The 18,050-nt window shown below is 38.8% G+C and overlaps 2 protein-coding genes across 3 annotated transcripts; one reads left to right on the forward strand and one right to left on the reverse strand.

The window, feature by feature from the left end:
• Positions 1-1,273: 1,273 nt before the first annotated feature.
• On the forward strand, positions 1,274-3,516 carry smx5. Its single transcript, XM_058401874.1, has 5 exons — positions 1,274-1,363; positions 2,479-2,546; positions 2,698-2,728; positions 2,821-2,880; positions 2,965-3,516. Exons 1-5 carry the CDS (start codon positions 1,289-1,291, stop codon positions 3,088-3,090), a joined length of 360 nt encoding a protein of 119 aa, XP_058257857.1. The 5' UTR covers positions 1,274-1,288; the 3' UTR covers positions 3,091-3,516.
• Positions 3,517-9,197: 5,681 nt separating this feature from the next.
• Positions 9,198-17,925, reverse strand: bcl6aa (BCL6A transcription repressor a). Of its 2 annotated transcripts, none has more exons than XM_058403333.1 (9): positions 17,784-17,925; positions 13,932-14,103; positions 13,576-13,797; positions 12,374-13,315; positions 11,669-11,847; positions 11,322-11,489; positions 11,093-11,223; positions 10,643-10,780; positions 9,198-10,508 (listed from the first exon to the last, which is right to left on the reverse strand). In XM_058403333.1, the coding sequence occupies exons 1-9, from the start codon at positions 17,812-17,814 to the stop codon at positions 10,368-10,370; spliced, it is 2,124 nt and encodes a 707-aa protein (XP_058259316.1). In that variant the 5' UTR covers positions 17,815-17,925; the 3' UTR covers positions 9,198-10,367. The 2 variants fall into 2 exon arrangements, with proteins under 2 accessions (XP_058259316.1, XP_058259315.1); XM_058403332.1 differs by having other exon boundaries at positions 11,669-11,850; positions 17,784-17,924.
• Positions 17,926-18,050: the final 125 nt, after the last annotated feature.

Below are 18,050 nucleotides of genomic sequence, written 5' to 3' on the forward strand. Positions count from 1 at the left end.
TGTACCTAAAATTGATGAAAATTGCATTAATGCAGCAAATCACTAATTATTAGAGTTAAAAGGATGAGATGTTATCCAGCTCTACAGATGTATGGATCCATGCAACTGAATACACTTGAGTTAGTATTACTATAAGCTACTACAAAAATGTGTAGCTGGAGATACAGTAATATTATCATTTTGAGGTCTTCTACAGCAAAATGTTTTATTTGTCTTACTGTACAGTGGGCAGGGGTGGCTCAAGTGTTTAAGGCTCTGGGTTGTTTATTGGAAGATCGGGGTTCAAGCCCAGGGGTGCTGTATCATAGCTGCCCCTGTGCTCTGACCCCAACTCAGCTGGGATATGTGAAGGAAAGAATTACACTGTGCTGTAATGTATGTGTGGTGATAAAGGCTTCTTACTGATTCAAACTGTAGATATCAGTTCAGCTCATCCTGTTTTTCCCCCTACATGAATGAAAAAAAGGAAAGATGTGGTAAGTTGATTGATCATCAGTGCAATGTCTTCCTCTGTGTTTACCATTTTAATGAAACTGTTGTTATGATGCAAAATAATATAATACCTACACAAATGTTATAACTATCTAATGCCAAACAAAGAGATGCATGGATATGCAACTATTTAATTGTGGGAACAAATTGGAAACATTCAAATACGTAATTCCCCCTATTGACACTATTTTATTTGGTATGCTTTCGCTTTCCTTTTGAATAAAACCTAGCCTGTGGGTGCGCGAGCTCTCGAGCATGAGCCCTAACGTTTTTTTGAGCGCTTTTCTCTTCCGAGACATAGCATCACCTCTGAAGTAATTGTGACATTTACAACCACATACTATTTTATAGCTACATAAAAGTGTTTCTTTCTTCATGATTTTAAGATAGTTTGTTTGTCTTCATTTAAAAAAAAACAAACAAAAAAAAAAACCCACGAAGTCTTCAGTTTATTTGTCAACGCTGCCATCTAGTGTTCAGGGTGCTAATGCGTTTCCGGCACTATAGACTTTTATTTTGAAATGCACTATAATACATGTAATTTGTAGTACAATAAAACTAAATCAATTTTTAAATCGCTTGCAGCACAACGTTTACAATTATAATAATATATATAATAATATAATATATGTTTTTTTTTTTTTTTTTTAAAGTTTGAAATGCAAGGCTGTGGACATGAAACAGAACCATAATCAAGTTGAATTAAAAATCGTTAACGTTTTAAACCATGTGTCTCACATTCATGACGACTTCAAAACAAAACCAATCGGTAGGACGAATAAAGTAGCACTGACCAATGGGAAAGTGGTTTGGTTGCTCTCCGTCCGTATTTGATGACGTAAGCTTGTTCACAAAACAGCGCGTGAAAATGGTGAGTTCGTGTATTTATATATGTTCACGTCTTTGTTTTCGGGCTTCTCGTCGTAGGGTGTTGGCTGTTCACAAAATCTTTAGAATTGGGAAAACGCACACCTTGTTTAAATTGCATTAGTTTTCTTTCATGCTTAAACTTGGTGCGTGAGCTAGCTTAGCTCGTTAGCTTACCCTTAATACGCTACATAAGCTGGCTTGCTCCTTAATACACATAACTATGTAGGAATGCGCGAATAAATAGAAACCCTTATCAGATATGGGTCCGTTTGAGATATTTGTGGGTTTTAGTTGAAATTAAATGAAATATTCGGTCATGGAGGAACTTGATCTTTACTGTTATTCGCCTGATTCATTTACTCCGTCAGTGTGCTGCAGATGGATGATGTTGGTAGCATCTTCTTTCATGCACTATCTTCCTCCAGTACAACCATTTAACCCCACATAAAGCTGTCAGTGTGAGCGAGAACAGAACAGAACAGAAAAGAAATACTTAACTCTTTAGTACTGAGAAAAAAAAACAATAGAAGCACCCAAGAAGCAGTGATGTTTATCTAGGGGGATTCTGATAGTCACAAAACAGTGATGGAGATTACTATCTAGTAATATCATGTCACTTTATGCCTTGCAGTAATACAAATTGGTGGCATGGTGGTGCCTCACCGCTCCTGAGCAATCCTGATCTCAGGTTATAGCCGGTTAAACGTATTTTCATCCCATGCAGCATGGGTTTCTTCCAGGTTCGCCAGTTTCCTCCCATCACTTGACAACAAGCGAGCAGGTGGCTTGGCTACTCTAAAATGTAAATTTGTGTTGCTTGTGTCCAGTGTTTCCAGGATAAGGTCCGGATCCACTGCAGTCTTGACCAGGATAATATACTGATTAATACAGTATACAGAGCTGCAGGATAATATATAAAATGAATGAAAAATAGTATTATTATTATCCCTGTTGAGAGCTTTATAATAAAAAAAAATCACAATCATATATCTTCAGCTTTATAATAAAAAAGGTCTACAGAACCTGTGCTATAGATTATTAGGCTTAATTTAAGTCTGCTGGCATGAATACCATATCCATGTCTAATTGTATGCTGTTGTTATAATTGTTCTACAGCTTTTTTACTCATTCTTCAAGTCCTTGGTGGGTAAAGACGTGGTGGTGGAGTTAAAAAATGACTTGAGGTGGGTTGGGTTTTTTTCTTCTATTAGTAAATCATGTTGTTTATAACTATTGTGATTGTACTGAGAAGCTGTATTAACTACATGTACACATACAGCTGTTTTAAGAATCTGCCACAGGGTGTACACTAACGTCAGTCTTTTTATATTGCAGCATATGCGGAACCCTACACTCGGTAGATCAGGTTTGTTTCTAGAATGTCTTTCATATCTCTTTCTGTGTTGCCTATTGGTTTCTGTAGGCATCTATATTTAATGCTATGTTTTCTTCTCACAGTATCTGAACATCAAACTCACAGATATCAGCGTCACCGACCCTGAAAAGTATCCTCACATGGTTAGTAAGAGTTCAAATGCACCCCAGAAATGTCTCTTATAAAGTGAATCCTACTTAATCTGACCCTGTCCTTACCATCATTAGTTGTCTGTGAAGAACTGCTTCATCCGGGGGTCAGTGGTGCGGTACGTGCAGCTCCCGGCCGACGAGGTGGACACGCAGCTACTACAGGATGCAGCACGCAAAGAAGCCATGCAGCAGAAACAATGATTCATCTTGTTTTGTTCTTTTGCTTTTTGGTGGACTTTTGAAGAGCATTGGTTTACCTTTTTGTTTTAAGCTCAAATTTTGTACAATTTTCATGATCTAAGGGAATGTTGTATGTTTCTCAGTACAAGTTCAGATACGAGTGACAGATACTCAGACAATGAGGGTTCCCTCCTCACGTTTCTGGCTTTATTAACGTTATTGAAATACACATGGGGTTACCTGGGTTTTGACTTTTTCTGATTATTGTTGTACTTAGACTGTACATGCATAATGTTTATATGTTAAACATTTTATTACATTTAGGTTTTGTTTTTTGTTTTTTCTGAATCAGAAAACAAGAACCCCAAAACAATTAGTCATATTCAGACACAGTAGTGTCCCCCTTCTGTTTTGTTAAAATGACAATAAACCCAATACAAGATTGAATATTTGTGGTAATGCTTATGATGTTTTATTTCTGGCTTCCCTTCAAATTGCTAACCTTTTTAGATATCTACCATGGCACTCTGCATGTGCACTTTTCCACAGCAGACTGTGGAAGCTCTAGAAGTCTTTCAGAACAGAGTTTCTCTTATGAAATGTTTAGGATTATCATTATAATATGTTTCATAAATATGTGTCCATGTGGGTTATCGTCCATTTACCAGAAACATGTCAGCAGGTGAATAGAAATTGTGCCTTGGAGTGAATAAATGTGTGTGCATTTGCATGGTGCTTTGTGATAGACCGGTGTCCCATCTAAGGTGTAGTCTGTGTTTCTACCTGCTGTTTGCAGTAAATGCTCTAGATTTGATTAGGGTTGAATAAATCAATGAATAGTGTTTTGGGAGCCACAATGCAACACAAAACCTGGTATAACTTGTTTCTAGCGTTGTCTCTGGTTCAGGGAAAACCACTCTCCTACAATTTTTATATCAGATGTTTAAATCAGACTTTATTGTGAGATTCAGAAGACTTATTACAGGTATTTGTTCACATTTTACAGCATGGAAGTACATGTATTTCAGCTGGACAAAAAGACTGCAGTTTATGGTTCACTTACTCATGTCCATACATTTACACAATTTTACCCATCAACAAAATTTGTTTCCTTCTTCCTATTTGTTTCTTATTTTCCTTTGTCTTTTTAGTTCACATACAATCTGTTGATAGAGATTCATTTTGCGTGCCGTTTTCTAATTAACATTTTTATCTCACTAAGATTTCATAATTACCAATACTTATAATGAACCAGTTAAATTTCTTCAGGTTTTTTTTGGCAGATTTATGGCAGGGTTTTCTTTTCCAGAAAAAAAAGCCATATTATTATTGACTTTTCATTCATGGTTATATCTAAACATAACCTTTTCATTTTGTGCCATATTTCTACCAAGTTAAGTGGTTTTACATGCCTTCAACATATCTGATTTGAATAATCAGCTAATTAATAGTCCTTGTTAAGTTGAAGTGGGTGTGTTAGAACGGAAAATGCTAAAATATGCAGGACAAGGGATAACTCAAGGACCAGGGCTTTGAGGCTGTTTTGCTTAATCCTGGTCCTGGAGCTGCCAGTGCACATTTTCATGTTTTCCCTAATTTAACACACCAGACTTGACTTATTCATCAAATCCTTTCTTCATTACATCCTTTATGAGTTTCGTATGGATTTGTTAAAGCAGTAAAACAACCACACAACTGATGATTATATCAAACTTGCTTATCTTTACAATTTTTGTGGCTAATCATTTGGAATATTAATGGTGGATGCTGAGAAGCTGATTTCTTTGTAGTGAAACATACGTGTGTGTGAGTAATATATCCTAGTAATGAATAAATGATGTCATGTTAGTGCCATTTTGGAGAGAAGTGACCTCTCATTAACAGCTCACGTCCAAGAGTACTTGTTTTCCAGTGGTGTCAGTGTTATTGTTTAGGAGTAAAAGGTTTAAAGCTAGCTGTTACTGATGTTGTATGTTGAATCCTTGTTCAGAAATAAATCTTTCTGTTTAGAGTTGCCCTGTCTGGAAACAAATGTTTCAATTTTTCACTTCAGGTTTCAGTAACACTGCCATTATAAACAGAAAGTGTTGGGTGAATTTCTCACAGATAATCTCTCCCACAGGCTGCTGTAGAAATCCAGCTAACTGAGCCTTAGACTTTGTTCTTAATGAAATGGAAGAGAAATGATTGGTCTATTTGTGGTAATTCACCTACATTACACAATTGTGTAGACCAAGGGTTAAAGTTCTCTGCTAGATGTGTCAAACCAGCATGCCCTGGTCTGGCTATAGCTATTTAAGAGTGTTTAACATTTTTGTTCTCCGTATGAAATTTTATCCTAAACTTATAATGTGCTTTATATCTGCAAGGTGTGTGGGTGTGTGTGTGTTTATTTATTTATTTGTATACATAGCCTTCAGCTAGTTTGCACACAATACTGATTCTGTGGCTTAAGGTTCATATGATGACTTTTTTATAATTTGATATGGTTTTCAGTGTACAAGGGAATTCATTGTGTCCTTTTTTTTTCTTCACCTTGTAGGAAAGATATCCTCATGGAGTGCATTATCCAAAATCCACAGTATGTTCCAGAAACCAGTGTGAATGAAGACCAGGTGAGTGCTGTGCATATTTATATACTTGTACTTCCATACTGATGATTATTCTACTTTAAACTAAATTTTGTTATTGATGTTAGCCATTGGTTTTGACTTCTTTAGATGGAAGGATATTTCAGTGACATCCCTATGTTCAATTCCTCCGTCTGTGACTTCTCAGATGAAGAGGTATGAATAATATCATCTGGACATTCATGAGCTTGTATGTTTTGTGGCTGTTTGCTGGTAACGTGTGTGTGTGTGTGTGTGTGTGTGTGTGTGTGTGTTAAGATTTCTACAAAGAAAGAGGAGCACTTGAGGCTTGGCCCTGAAGACCTCAGTGACACCCTTCCCTATGACTGAATTATAGTGTCCTGTCAGTAAGGGTGCATGTACTGGACTTTTAGTGTTAAAAATGCTATGGATTGTTTTTATTTAACCTCATTAAATTAAATATTTATAATAAAATGTTATGGTGATATTCAGGCTTGGGGATTTTTGTGGACATTATTATGCTAAAGAATTGTAGCCCTTTTTTTGGTTTCCAGTGAGGACTTCAGACAAGAATGGTGATGCCCTAAAGGGGGAAATGTAAACCATCACAACTACCCTTACAGTAAACCTAAAGGGATATGGTGCCTTTTGTGGTATTGGGCATACAATATCTTTCTGAAAAGGCTCTTACTGAAATGCTCCACTGACTTCAATTCAAGCTGTTATCACAGGGCTACTTTGTCATGTGCCAGCACTTTCTCTCTCCCCCCCCACCCATCATTTGAATGCAGTGTTTATTGTATAATCATTAAACTTCATTTTAAGGCACAAATAAAATAATGGAAATTTGCATTTTAAGCTCTTGGGCTTATGGTTTAATTCACTGCATCATTTTATTTAGCAGCTGATTTTATTCATTGAAGTTGAATTTGAAAGTGAAGCAAGATTGAAACATGAAGCAGAAGACTCCTTGTAGGTGAAAGCTTTTAGAATTTGAGGAGCAGTTTATGTAATCTTTTTCGTTTCCTTATAACATGCAGTGCAACATCTTTTTGTTCACAATACAAAAAATATCTACCTCTGTGTGTATGATTGACACAACTGGCTGCAGGTGTACTCTTGCTGTCTGTATTTATTCATAGTTAACCCCTATACACCATATTGCAGTTGAATTCATACAATTGATTGTTGATTTTTAATTTTCTATAAAGTCAGTTCTGCTTAGATTAATGTGCATGTTCTAATGTGTTATGTTTCCATACTAACCAATGCAGTGAAGCCTTTCTCCAACATAACTGTCTATAGCTGCTAACATGCAAGTAATAAACAGGACTTGGTGTTCTGTGGCTGTTCCGCATAATTAAATATAATGGATGTAAATGGCTGAAAGCAACAATTCATTCTTTAATAAATAAATTGTTGGTGAGTGGCTGTGGTGTAAGAGGAATAAACCTCTTCAGGTCATTGGAAAATGATTACACCACACTGCTGTTGATTATTTTCCTATAACTACAGTGTTCGTAAAAGGGAAATGAGAAGTTGGTGGTACATAGTTTCTCTTATGGGTTTTCACTACCTCCTGGATGTGCAGGTTTAGTTCCTTACTCTCATCTTTTTTTGTTGCGACTCTCTAACAACTCCACTATTGTTGCTGCTTGCATGTGGCTTTTCCATTGCATGTACTTTCATGACCATTCAGTCCTGGTTCCTCAAAATCCAGTCCTGGAAGACCACACCTATGTCATGCCTCTATTCAGTGTCACATGAAGTGTTTTTGAGCCATACAGTATATAAAAAGGCTGGGAACTCTGACACTTTTGTTATAATAATGTCCTGTATATGATTACAAAAACAGTGAGTGAATTATTTTTCTTGTGTGGAGAAATGAAGACATTTTTTTCCCCTATAAAAGAATAGGAGAGCACTGAGTTCATGATAGTGAGAATGTACTTTTAGGGAAATGCAGTCCTCGACATCATTCGGTGTGTTCCTCTTTTTCTAAAGCTTTTCTCTGTGACCATTTACATTTATTTTAAAAATGCATTTAAACACAGGTAATCAAAGATTTTCAAAAAAGAAAAAATCCCAGTCATGAAAGTGAGATGGGAAAAATCCAAATCCGACTAACCATTAAATGATTTTAATGATTCCATTTTTTCCCCCCTATAAACCTCTGTTTCTTTTCTGTTCTGTGAGGTTTTTCCCATTAAGAAATCCCATATAGTCACTTTAACCATTTTTTTTATTAAAGTGAGAATGAAAGATTTTTGTAAGTATTTATTCCCAATTTAATTGTAAATATTCTGTAATGGTGTGCAAAAAAAAATTGTGTCTATTACCTCCACTGATACAGACTCCAAAACACTTTTGTATGTGACTCTGGATAAGGGCAGATGTAAATCTAATACATTTACCAAGCTTGTGTGAGAGAATACTATCCTTTTAAAAACGAGTATCTAAATGAACTCATTGCTTGTTGGTTTCATGGGTTTTTTTTATTGATTGTTTTATTTATGTTTTTATACAAGGACCCCAGTAAGAGAATAACTTTTAAATACTTTACTGGGGTCCTTGTATAAATTAATATTTTTGTTTTAAAGACTAAGCTTGCTTAGTCTGTGCTTTTTGACCACACTGATCACAGGCTTTGTGTTGATGATGAAAAAAAAACAAGAGTGAGGGTGGTAGTGTAGTTTCTCTACTCCCACATGTTCTCTCAGCTTTTTTAACAGTAAAATGGTCCTGCAATACTGCTTCTGATTTAGTTTCAGGCTTGCTTTCTGTCCTACTCAAGCTGACTACACCTGAAACAGGCTGTGTGTACCTTCACCCTCCTATGGGACATGATGCAGAATAGTCTTCACTTTCAAAATCATGATTTGTTACATGCTGTAATTGGCTACACTTCAGTTTAACTGACCTCTAAACCTCTTTCTGACCGCTCATTTAACACGCTGCAACTTTGTGCATGTTCTCGTTATTCGTTCAGCGTTTTGTGTTTTGTATTTTGGCCCTTGACAGTTTTCACAAACTTCAAACACTAATACTTGTATTATCCCAGAAATTTTGATTCCTCTCAACAAAAGCAATGTCCGTAAATCTTACTGGTAATTTTTCTATTGCTATTAGACTATTCCGTGATAACCAGATGAAGAGGGAATCCATTTTGAATCTCAATTCCCCTCAGGATTTTTTTGTTTTATGTTCTTATTGCCTTTGACTTGCTGGGTAGAGATGTAAAGCAGTGTTGTGACATATGTTAAAACTGTAATGAAAGTAAGAAAGAACTGGAAAATAAACTCTTGTGCACATCATTTAACTCTGAAGGCCTTGCTTCTAGTAAATGCAAATGGGTTCATAACAAAATTTGGGATCTCTATTATTTAAATATCTGAATTCTTCATATTGTCAAACATCTGAGCTTAATTATACATGGGAAATGCAAATGTACAATCTAATAAGGGGTATTTATGTGAGAATGGTGTCAGAATTGTGGAAATCGTAGGGGTGTTAAAACAATGAGGCATTGCGCCAGAGTTGTACATAGAAATTCAATACTTTTATTTTACATTCATACACATATACAGTTAGCTTAATGCATTTTAGAAAAAGCCCAATCCCAAAGAGTCCTAAAGATGCACAGCTCAAGCAATAATGATTTTTTTTCCTCTTTGAAAGTTGAACTGGTGAAAAGCATGTAAAAAACATTTACACACATGAAATGGGATGGGGGGGTGCTGGACAAGTGCTGTCTTTCAATTGTACCTTAGCAGAGTAACAGAAAGCAATTCAGTCACCACTGAGAAAGGCACCTTAAATACACAGTGTGTATACATAAAGAGGGCAAAAAGCGCAGTAATACCTTTTACTGTAGCTTCTAGAACAATGACAAAAATGTAAACCTTCACTTGCTAACAAAGTCACATTTCTATACAAACACAACTGAAGTGAAATAACTGTCGTACCATAGCAGTATCTGTTTTTAATGCATATTTTAATATTTAATCAAAGATTGGTTCTGCCAGCAGAGTGCAATCTTGGGGGAAAAAAAAAACAAAACTATGCATCATGTCCTTCTTTTGCGGTTTCTTACGTTAATGAATGTCGACCAGTAGCAACCCACCTCATGCAATGCTTATACTTTGAGAGCAACCATTATTCTCATATACAAATAAACCCAATTATAGGCACAGCCAAGATGTAATTTTTTTTTGTAAAGGATGCCATTCTAGTGTGGTGTATCCTGTACACAAAATCTCTGGACACAAGTCTTTACACTGCCATAAAATATACCGACCTTCAATTAAAATTCCAATACTTTCCAAAAAGTAACTTCTTGTTATAAAATACTGTAATCTCAAAAACTGGATTTAATTTTTTTTTTTTTTTTTTTTTTTTACATTCCATCCTCATTTTTCTCAACAAAATAAAGCTTTTTTTTGAATAACTGAAAGCTTAAAAACACTCAACATTACTGTATATTTCTATGCAAATATAAACAATAAAGTGACAAGAGACCTTATGTGGTTCTATGTTCACATATAGAGGAAACCCGTAGAACGGCATTAAATGCCTCGATTTTTTTTTTTTTCTTCTTCTTCTTCTTCTTCTTGTCTGATCAACACAGTGTGGCACTACAGTTTCAAATGATTGTCCAAGTAGGGCTCAGAGAATGCTGTGGTTTGGCCCTTGTGTGTTTGTGTCTTTTCAGCAGGCCTTGGTCAAATCCGGCAGATCTGCTGTGGACACACGGTACTGGATCTTGGTGTTGGTGATGGCACCGTGCTTCTGTCGCAAGTGCAGCCGAAGCTGGCTCTTATGGCGAAAGTGCAAGTTACATTTCTCACACTGCAAAACAAAAATAAATAAATAAATAAATAAATAAATAAATAAATAAATAAATGTCAAGCCATCAGAATTCTGAAACTTATTCATAATGCAATTTCACTCTAGTTTGAGGCGTGCTTTTCCCCTGTACTCACATGGTAAGGTTTTTCTCCTGTGTGTATGCGCAGATGACTCTTGAGCGTCTGCAGGTGCCGGAATCGTGTGCCACAGATTTCGCAGGGATATGGCTTCTCTCCCGTGTGGATCAGGACATGGGCACGCAGGTGAGCCACCTGGACATAAAATATATAAATAGGTTCTGAAATCTGATTGACGTTGTAAAATCCTTGATACGTGCGTACCTTTGACCCAGTCACAATAATTAAAACCTGTATTTAATGCACTATTTTAACACAAGTAATGAAGTTCTTAGATACGTCATTTCTAATGATGTCACTTAAACTTAGAGGCTTTTTGCTTAACTTTAGATTTTACGCCAGCACTGAGTGAATTAACACAACTGCTAGACCTTTATTGCCACCCTAACCTGACTATCAGATTATTTCTACAAATTACATCTGAATACAAGTGGTATTATGAAGTACCTGAACGAATCGAGCCCCGCAGGTCTCACACTTGTATGGCTTTTCTCCAGAGTGGATGCGCGTGTGGGTCTTGAGGTTAGCTGGTCGATTGAACTGTGCGCCGCAGATGTTGCATCGATACGGCTTCTCTCCTGTAACGTGAACAGGAGCATTAGAGGGATGGATCTATAAAAATGCAGGAGAAAGCCATTGAGATTAGTGCTTCTCTCTCCCCCTTCCTATTCCTTACCTGTGTGTACCGTCTTGTGGCTAGCGAGATTTCCCTTGTAGCGGAATGCTGCTTGGCAACGGTCACATTTGTATGGCTTGTCGCTGTGCACCTGAAGCATGTGCCGTTTTAAGCCTTCCTCTTCTGCAAATTTGGAGTCGCATTCGTTACAAAAGTAGGTACCATTTTCTGTGGATTAAATGAAAAGATACAGAGCTCAAGCAAACAGATTAGCAATGTCTAAATGTTTGGAAAAAAAATATAATGAGGAAAGTTTATAGTTTCTAAATATTGGAAAAATTGTATGGAGTGTTGTGGCTGAACTGTTCCTTTATTCAATGAATAAACAGACAAAAAGAAAGACGTACCACAGCTGGAGTCGGAATACTCAGAGTGCAGCTCGGCCATCTCCTCATTAAGGTGCGAGCCAGGAGTGTTGGGACAAACATCTGAGTGTTGTGGGGACTGTGAGCCACAGGATGTGCACTTTAAGTGGCTCATATAAAGAGAAGAGTGGCAGTCACTGTTCCTCTGTGAACCCTCCAGACTTCTGCCAAAAGAATAATGTGAAGTTTTACTTTAGATTTTTTTTTTTTTTCCTCCCCCCTCTTTTTTTTGCTTTTCACACAGCCACTTCTGGCACAGTCACACACTCTTAGATATGTAATGCTGACAAATCCTGGCTACGGAGGTAAACAGTCATTGGGTGTGCTGTAAAATGAATGAAAGTAAATTCATTCTGTGTTTGTAGAAAGGCAGTGAGGATAAAAGGGTCTCAAAACACTGCTGAAGACTTTTACACAGTTGGTCCCATTGTTATTCATCCAAAATCCTAAGAAATAGTACAGAATGTACTAACTTTGCTTAATGATTTCACTAAACCCATAGAGCTTATTAGTAACGTCATCAATTGTTCACAATGACATGCACTATAGTGTTGTGTGCATGTCAAGATATTCAGTAGATACAATAAGATTTTACATGCACCGATTTAGTTCTCTCTCATTGTATGGTTCATGTACTAGATGCTTTGAATTGTGCCACTGTGTAAATAAGAAAGCTAATGCACTTACCTGTTAATGATATTGTTGAGGCGGCTGGCTTGGGGCACAGTAAAGTCATCTCCGTGATCGGTGATCTTTGTGCTGGCAGGCTGCATGTCTGGCTGCTCGGATTCAGACGAGGGATGAAACGCCAGCCTCTGAGGCGAGCGCATCTCAGGCTCATGAGTGCCACTCTCTTCCTCCTTGGTGCTCTGATTGAGCACAATGAATTTATATTTTTTCCAGTTGCGAGCCTTTGGGTCCTGCATGCCCTGTGGAGTCAGAGGCTGAGAGGTGTGCGAGAGTGCAGCGTTCTTGCTGCTGCTCGACTCTGTGGGTGAATTGGGCTGGCAGTCGGATTTTAAAGGGCTCTGAGGGCTGCCAATGAGAGCCTTGCGCCCACTGGAGGCCATACCCACAGAATAGGGCCGCTGGCTCAGCTCGTCTCCAGCCAGAGGAGCCTGCTCTTTGCCCACATCTCTCTGATGCTCCTGGGCCAGGCCAGCGAGTCCATGTTTTCTAGAACTTGTACCAATGGACTGAGCCATACCTTGCAGGTTGTCCCTTTTCATGTCATCGTTTCTTCCCAGCACCCGGGAAGAGTAGGCGTCAGTGTGGCATAAGCTGGAGAGGCTGGCATTGGAGCTACGAGTGAAGTCTTCGCCTGGCGGGCAGTGTTTGTGTTGGAGGACGCCTCCTTTGGCAAAGTCAGGGAAAGGGTTTTTGGCGTCTGTCAGCTTACAGATAGGGAAAGGGAAAGCCTGCATGGGGAGCTGGCTATAAACATGATATGCACTGCTGGGAGGGTTCACGACATTAAACATGCCACTACATGACCTTCCATCACGGAAAGAGCCAGACCGTGCTGCCATGTTCTCCACAACCTCATGTGGTCTGTAACCATGAACATCTTGAGGTATAAGCAAAGGGCTGATCAAGAAATCCTCTCTGGGCAGTTTGATAGAAGAGTCACTGTAAAGAAATTTATACACATGATATAAAAAAATAAAATCTAGACGTCATAAAATAAAAATAAATAAAATAAAATCTAGAATGTCATATACTTAACAGTTTACAGTATACATTTCATCAGAAACAATGCCAAAAATCAATGGCTAGAATGGTAAAGGCATCACTAACAAGACTACTGAGGGGAAGTTTTCCAGCCCTATATACACACTCGAAACAGATGAACCTACATTCAGGTTCTAAAACACATGTGAAGGACATACCTGGATTTAATAAATCTGTGGCAGGTGTCGACAACGTGATCCATCTGCAGGTAGATGGCTGTATTCATGACGGACACGATGAGGCTTTCCTTCAGAGTGAGACGAGAGGTGTACATGAAGTCCAGGAGGACTGCAAAGCCTTCTGGGTCAACCTTCGGGTCCAGATTGATGGCGTTCATGTTGCATTTTAGAGAGTCAGTGAATATTGAATAAAAGAGCCCACTGGAAAAAGGTGACAGATGTACACAGCTTTAGAAGAGAGTTTCCATCAAGTCTTATGTTAATATTTAATATAGAATTTAAATAGTTTGTATTAAATCTGCAGTTGAAAAAACAACAACTATGTATCAGCGTACCTGCATGCCATAAGGACAGTCTTGTGAGCACGAAACTGCTGTCTGTTTACCAGAATGGTTACGTCTGTGAGGATGTCTCTGCTGCGCAGCCGGTTCAGGTTGAGCAGGACGTCGCTGGCATGGCGTGTGAACTGGATGCAGCTGTCTGCTGCGCAAGACATTTTGTCAAAATCTGTAACAAAATATCGGACGATGAGTTTTGGTGTCCCTTTCACATATGCACACTACCTACTGGAAAGTGAAACACTGGAATGTGGGCTCCACGTCATAACACGTGTGAAATTAACAATGAAGGAAGTGTGACAGACTCATCACTATGAAGGTCTTGTAGAGCTTGATAAAAATTAAAATCTTAAAATTCATTCATAATTTCATTTCACAAACACTTCATTTGCATTAGAGAATCGTAGTAAACAATGGGTTATCACCACAAATTTTACTTTCCACAAGTAATAACATTAAAATTCAAGTTCATAGCTAGCTGAAGATTGTAACCTCAAATATCGAGAGTCAGCTTACGTTAACTCACTACTTTATTTATCAAGTTAATAAACAGATAATAACCGATTTATTACCATTTAATATTTAAGCGATGCTGTAGTTCGCACTCAGCACCACTGGGTGGCGCCACAGACCGGATAAAGAGGAACAGCTTGTCGCTGAGAACGCTGCTTCTCGCGCACAGTAAGAAACGTTTCGTCCAAGTAACTTTATGATGTTTAAGTATATAAAAGCTTTGTATGCGAATTCTGTATTTTAGGAATTGAAATTAAATCAGGAATAAGTGCTCCAACATCACAATAAACCAGCGAAACCAAGCGCTGAGACCCGTTTCACAACGTCAAGTTGCTACTGAGAAGTTTACAGACATGAAAGTTGACGTTTTAAATAAACAATTACATTAGATGTTGTCTCCCCTGTAGCACTGTTTGGGCTAAACAGTGAGAAATAAATAGAGCTAGTCTTTATTTTCTGCTGTTACGTGGTTAAAGACATTGTGTATCCGCTTCATGAGAAATTCCGCTTCAGTGTCCTAGCAACACTCAAACTCAGAAGAGGTGCGCGCGCGCCCGTGTGTAAAGAGAGAGAAGATGAACAAAAATAAGACAGGTCTTTAATGCCATTATCAAAACATACAGAATTGCTTAAGTATATGTAACATTCTACATGCCAGACTTTCTCAAACATGTACACACAAAAAGCACAGATAGATAGATAGATAGATAGATAGATAGATAGATAGATAGATAGATAGATAGATAGATAGATAGATAGATAGATACTTTATTCATCCCAAAGGGAAATTCACAAAAGGACGACTGACCTCAAGATTTTCATTATACAGCTACCAAAACACAAGCTAAAGTGATCAACAAATGAGATTTCCTGATTGCTTATGTGTTGTGCCATTTTATTTAATCTGTTGCATTAGTACAAGTAATTTAGTAACAGTTTCCATGCCCCAGGTGGCACAGACGGTCTACCAGCTTGACCCGTCCTCTGGCAGCTGCTCAGACTAAGCTGGATTGTTCAGCAGAGAAGTGTTTAGGCACATTGATGTACACACTATACACTAGTTGCTGCATCCAAGAGGTTATCATGGCACTTGTATAAAAAATAATAATCTTCACATTTGCACATTTAATGCACAGTCTCACACGTGCACCTTGTCCAATTCACTACTTTCAGTGCAGTCTGTGTTAATGCAGCAATTTGCCAAGTTTTTTGGCAAATTTCTTGCCATTAAAACTTTGATTTGTGTCTAAGGAGAAAACGACACCGTGGATGATCAAAACAGAACTGGACCACGCGTTACCATGGTTTCCACAGGCGGCATTCTATTCCGACAGACCGTGCACTTTGGGTTGCATGCGGTTTGGGACGCAGCCAAAGGCGAGATGAAGTCATGGCGCTTTCAGTCCAAAACTCACCGTGCTTTGGTCAAAGCCACTGCACACAGTCTGTCCCAAATCAGCACACTCACTTTTCTGTCGTTTCTAATTCACGTTCTGCTGTTTTGCGACCACAAGATGTCACCAAGTGTTTAATATCGAACTAACCGCTTAGTAACGAACCACCGACAATTAACTCCCAGCTTCCCGACCCTGATCCTGGAGTACCTACCCCAAGTCCCGCACATCAGTGTGTTTATTTCCCCTGCTCCAACACACCCACTTTGAACTGATTTGCTGAAGTAATCTGTTCAGCGGAGTAAACATTAAAATCTACAAGTCAGGGGATCCGCCAGAACCTGGGCTGGGAACCTGTCAATTAACTCACTAAATACAATAAAAAAAAACTTTAATGGGAATGCAGCCAGATGGCTTACTAATGTTGAACTGTTTCGCGAGATATTCATATTTATTCATTCATACATCATGCATTTATACAACAACTCTGCGCGCGTGCGTGTATAGCAGATTTCTACACCGGAATTATTCCAAACTCTACATATAAATATATTAGTGCCCAAGTGTTTGCTGAACACAAGCCGCAGGTTTGCTAGTTCTGCTCCAGAAATAGCAAGCATGTGCGGCGCCTTCACCAACACTGATTTATGACCCCCATGCTAAATGCCAAAGTCTAGTGCACGACCTGTTTGCAAACGATTCAATCCCACGCTAAAGAACGATACAGCCCCAAAACACAAATCTCCACCTTATGCTTTTGTCAATGGAGTAAAAAAAAAATCTAAGATTCTCCGAGTAATACACATATGTAATCGAATAAGCAATACAGAACGCATGCTTCTTACTTAGCATAAAGCGCGCTACTTAAAGTCCATTATCTAACAGACAAGCGCAGCCTAAGTGGGGAGCGCGAGACGTTCGGATTGCGACCAAGTGAACTTAAAAACAGTTGTGGAACACCGCGCGAGCCGAGCAGTGTCAGGGGACCGGCTCCGCTCCTTCAGACAAACCCGTTACCTCTATAACTTTTTTTTTTAGACGTGTTCACTTCGGCAACAGGTTGAGCTAAAGAGTTTTATGAAAGGCGTGTTTGCGGCGCGTGAGGTGGAAACTGGCAAAGTGGAGTGTTAAAAAAAAACAAAGAAAAGCTCAACCGTGTGGTTGCGACGGCTAAACGGCGCTGTTAGCTGTGTGAGCGCTGAGCTCGCTACCAAATTAGTAACGTGAATCGTCTGCTTCGGACAACATTGACAGCTCCACTGTGAGCCATTATTTAACCCAAAACAGATGTACAGAAAAGTAAAAACAAAAACACCACAAACGCACTGACTGTAAAATCTCCAACAGGATCAGAAAGAGAGAGAGAGAGAGAGAGAAAAACAGCCGTCAAACTGCCCGAAAAGGCAGAGCGCGAGACTGACACGGCCCTAATTCAAACATTTAATAAAAAAAACACACACACACACACACACACACACACACACACACATTTCAGCGACTTTTAAGTTCTGGCGTTACTTTAGTTAGCTAAGCCTCCTGGCCGTCAACATTTTCCCCCCATGTTCAAACACAGAGACACAAACGCGCGCGCGCACACACACACACACACACACACACACACACACACACACTCTCTCGCGCGCACTCGCGCCGCAGCCCACGACACAGCGCGAGCTCAAGCCGTAACAGTGTCTCGTGCTGCCTGCTGAATCGGTCAAGGGCAAATACCACTATAGCGTCCTGACAAAACCTTAACACTGACCCGCACTTCAACTACTTCACAACAGCCATGGCAATAAAACACGAAATAAGGTTTTTAGAAGAAGGAAAAAACAACACTATCCTACAGAACATATTTAACAAACACCAGCGTGGATGAACAGTAGCACAGAACAAGCGGCACATTACTGAGAGAAAAAAAATAATTTAAAAAAATCATCACCTGGTAGTGCTTTCCTAGAAACTTCTTGCATCACCACTTCTAAGAACCCCTGTTCTAAGAATCAGCAGAGCTCAATTCTCGGAATTTGAGCTTGTGACCGTACCATTTTTACAGGGCGGGGGTGTGCGTGATTTTAACATACCTCGCGATTTCGTGAACAATGACCGTAAGTTTTCACTCCTACCACGAATTGAGGTGAATTAACTCCGTTGACGTTTAAACGGCATTGTAAATGTTCCGAAAAATGAAGAAAATCCCTCCAATTTA

This window comes from Hemibagrus wyckioides, linkage group LG11, assembly GCF_019097595.1.
Source record: "Hemibagrus wyckioides isolate EC202008001 linkage group LG11, SWU_Hwy_1.0, whole genome shotgun sequence".
In the NCBI taxonomy this organism is placed as follows: domain Eukaryota; kingdom Metazoa; phylum Chordata; class Actinopteri; order Siluriformes; family Bagridae; genus Hemibagrus; species Hemibagrus wyckioides.

What these genes read in the sequence shown, in the direction of transcription:
- smx5 (XM_058401874.1), top strand. Translation starts at nt 1,289, where the DNA reads ATGGGAAAGTGGTTTGGTTGCTCTCCGTCCGTATTTGATGACGTAAGC. An exon ending in GAGTTAAAAAATGACTTGAG is followed by an intron (nt 2,547 to 2,697) that starts GTGGGTTGGGTT and finishes TTTATATTGCAG; the next exon opens with CATATGCGGAACCCTACACT. An exon ending in CTGAAAAGTATCCTCACATG is followed by an intron (nt 2,881 to 2,964) that starts GTTAGTAAGAGT and finishes TACCATCATTAG; the next exon opens with TTGTCTGTGAAGAACTGCTT.
- bcl6aa (XM_058403332.1), bottom strand. Translation starts at nt 17,814, where the DNA reads ATGCAAGAAGTTTCTAGGAAAGCACTACCAG. An exon ending in ACTGTCCTTATGGCATGCAG is followed by an intron (nt 13,798 to 13,931) that starts GTACGCTGATAC and finishes ACCTTTTTCCAG; the next exon opens with TGGGCTCTTTTATTCAATAT. An exon ending in CTCAACAATATCATTAACAG is followed by an intron (nt 11,851 to 12,373) that starts GTAAGTGCATTA and finishes TTCTTTTGGCAG; the next exon opens with AAGTCTGGAGGGTTCACAGA.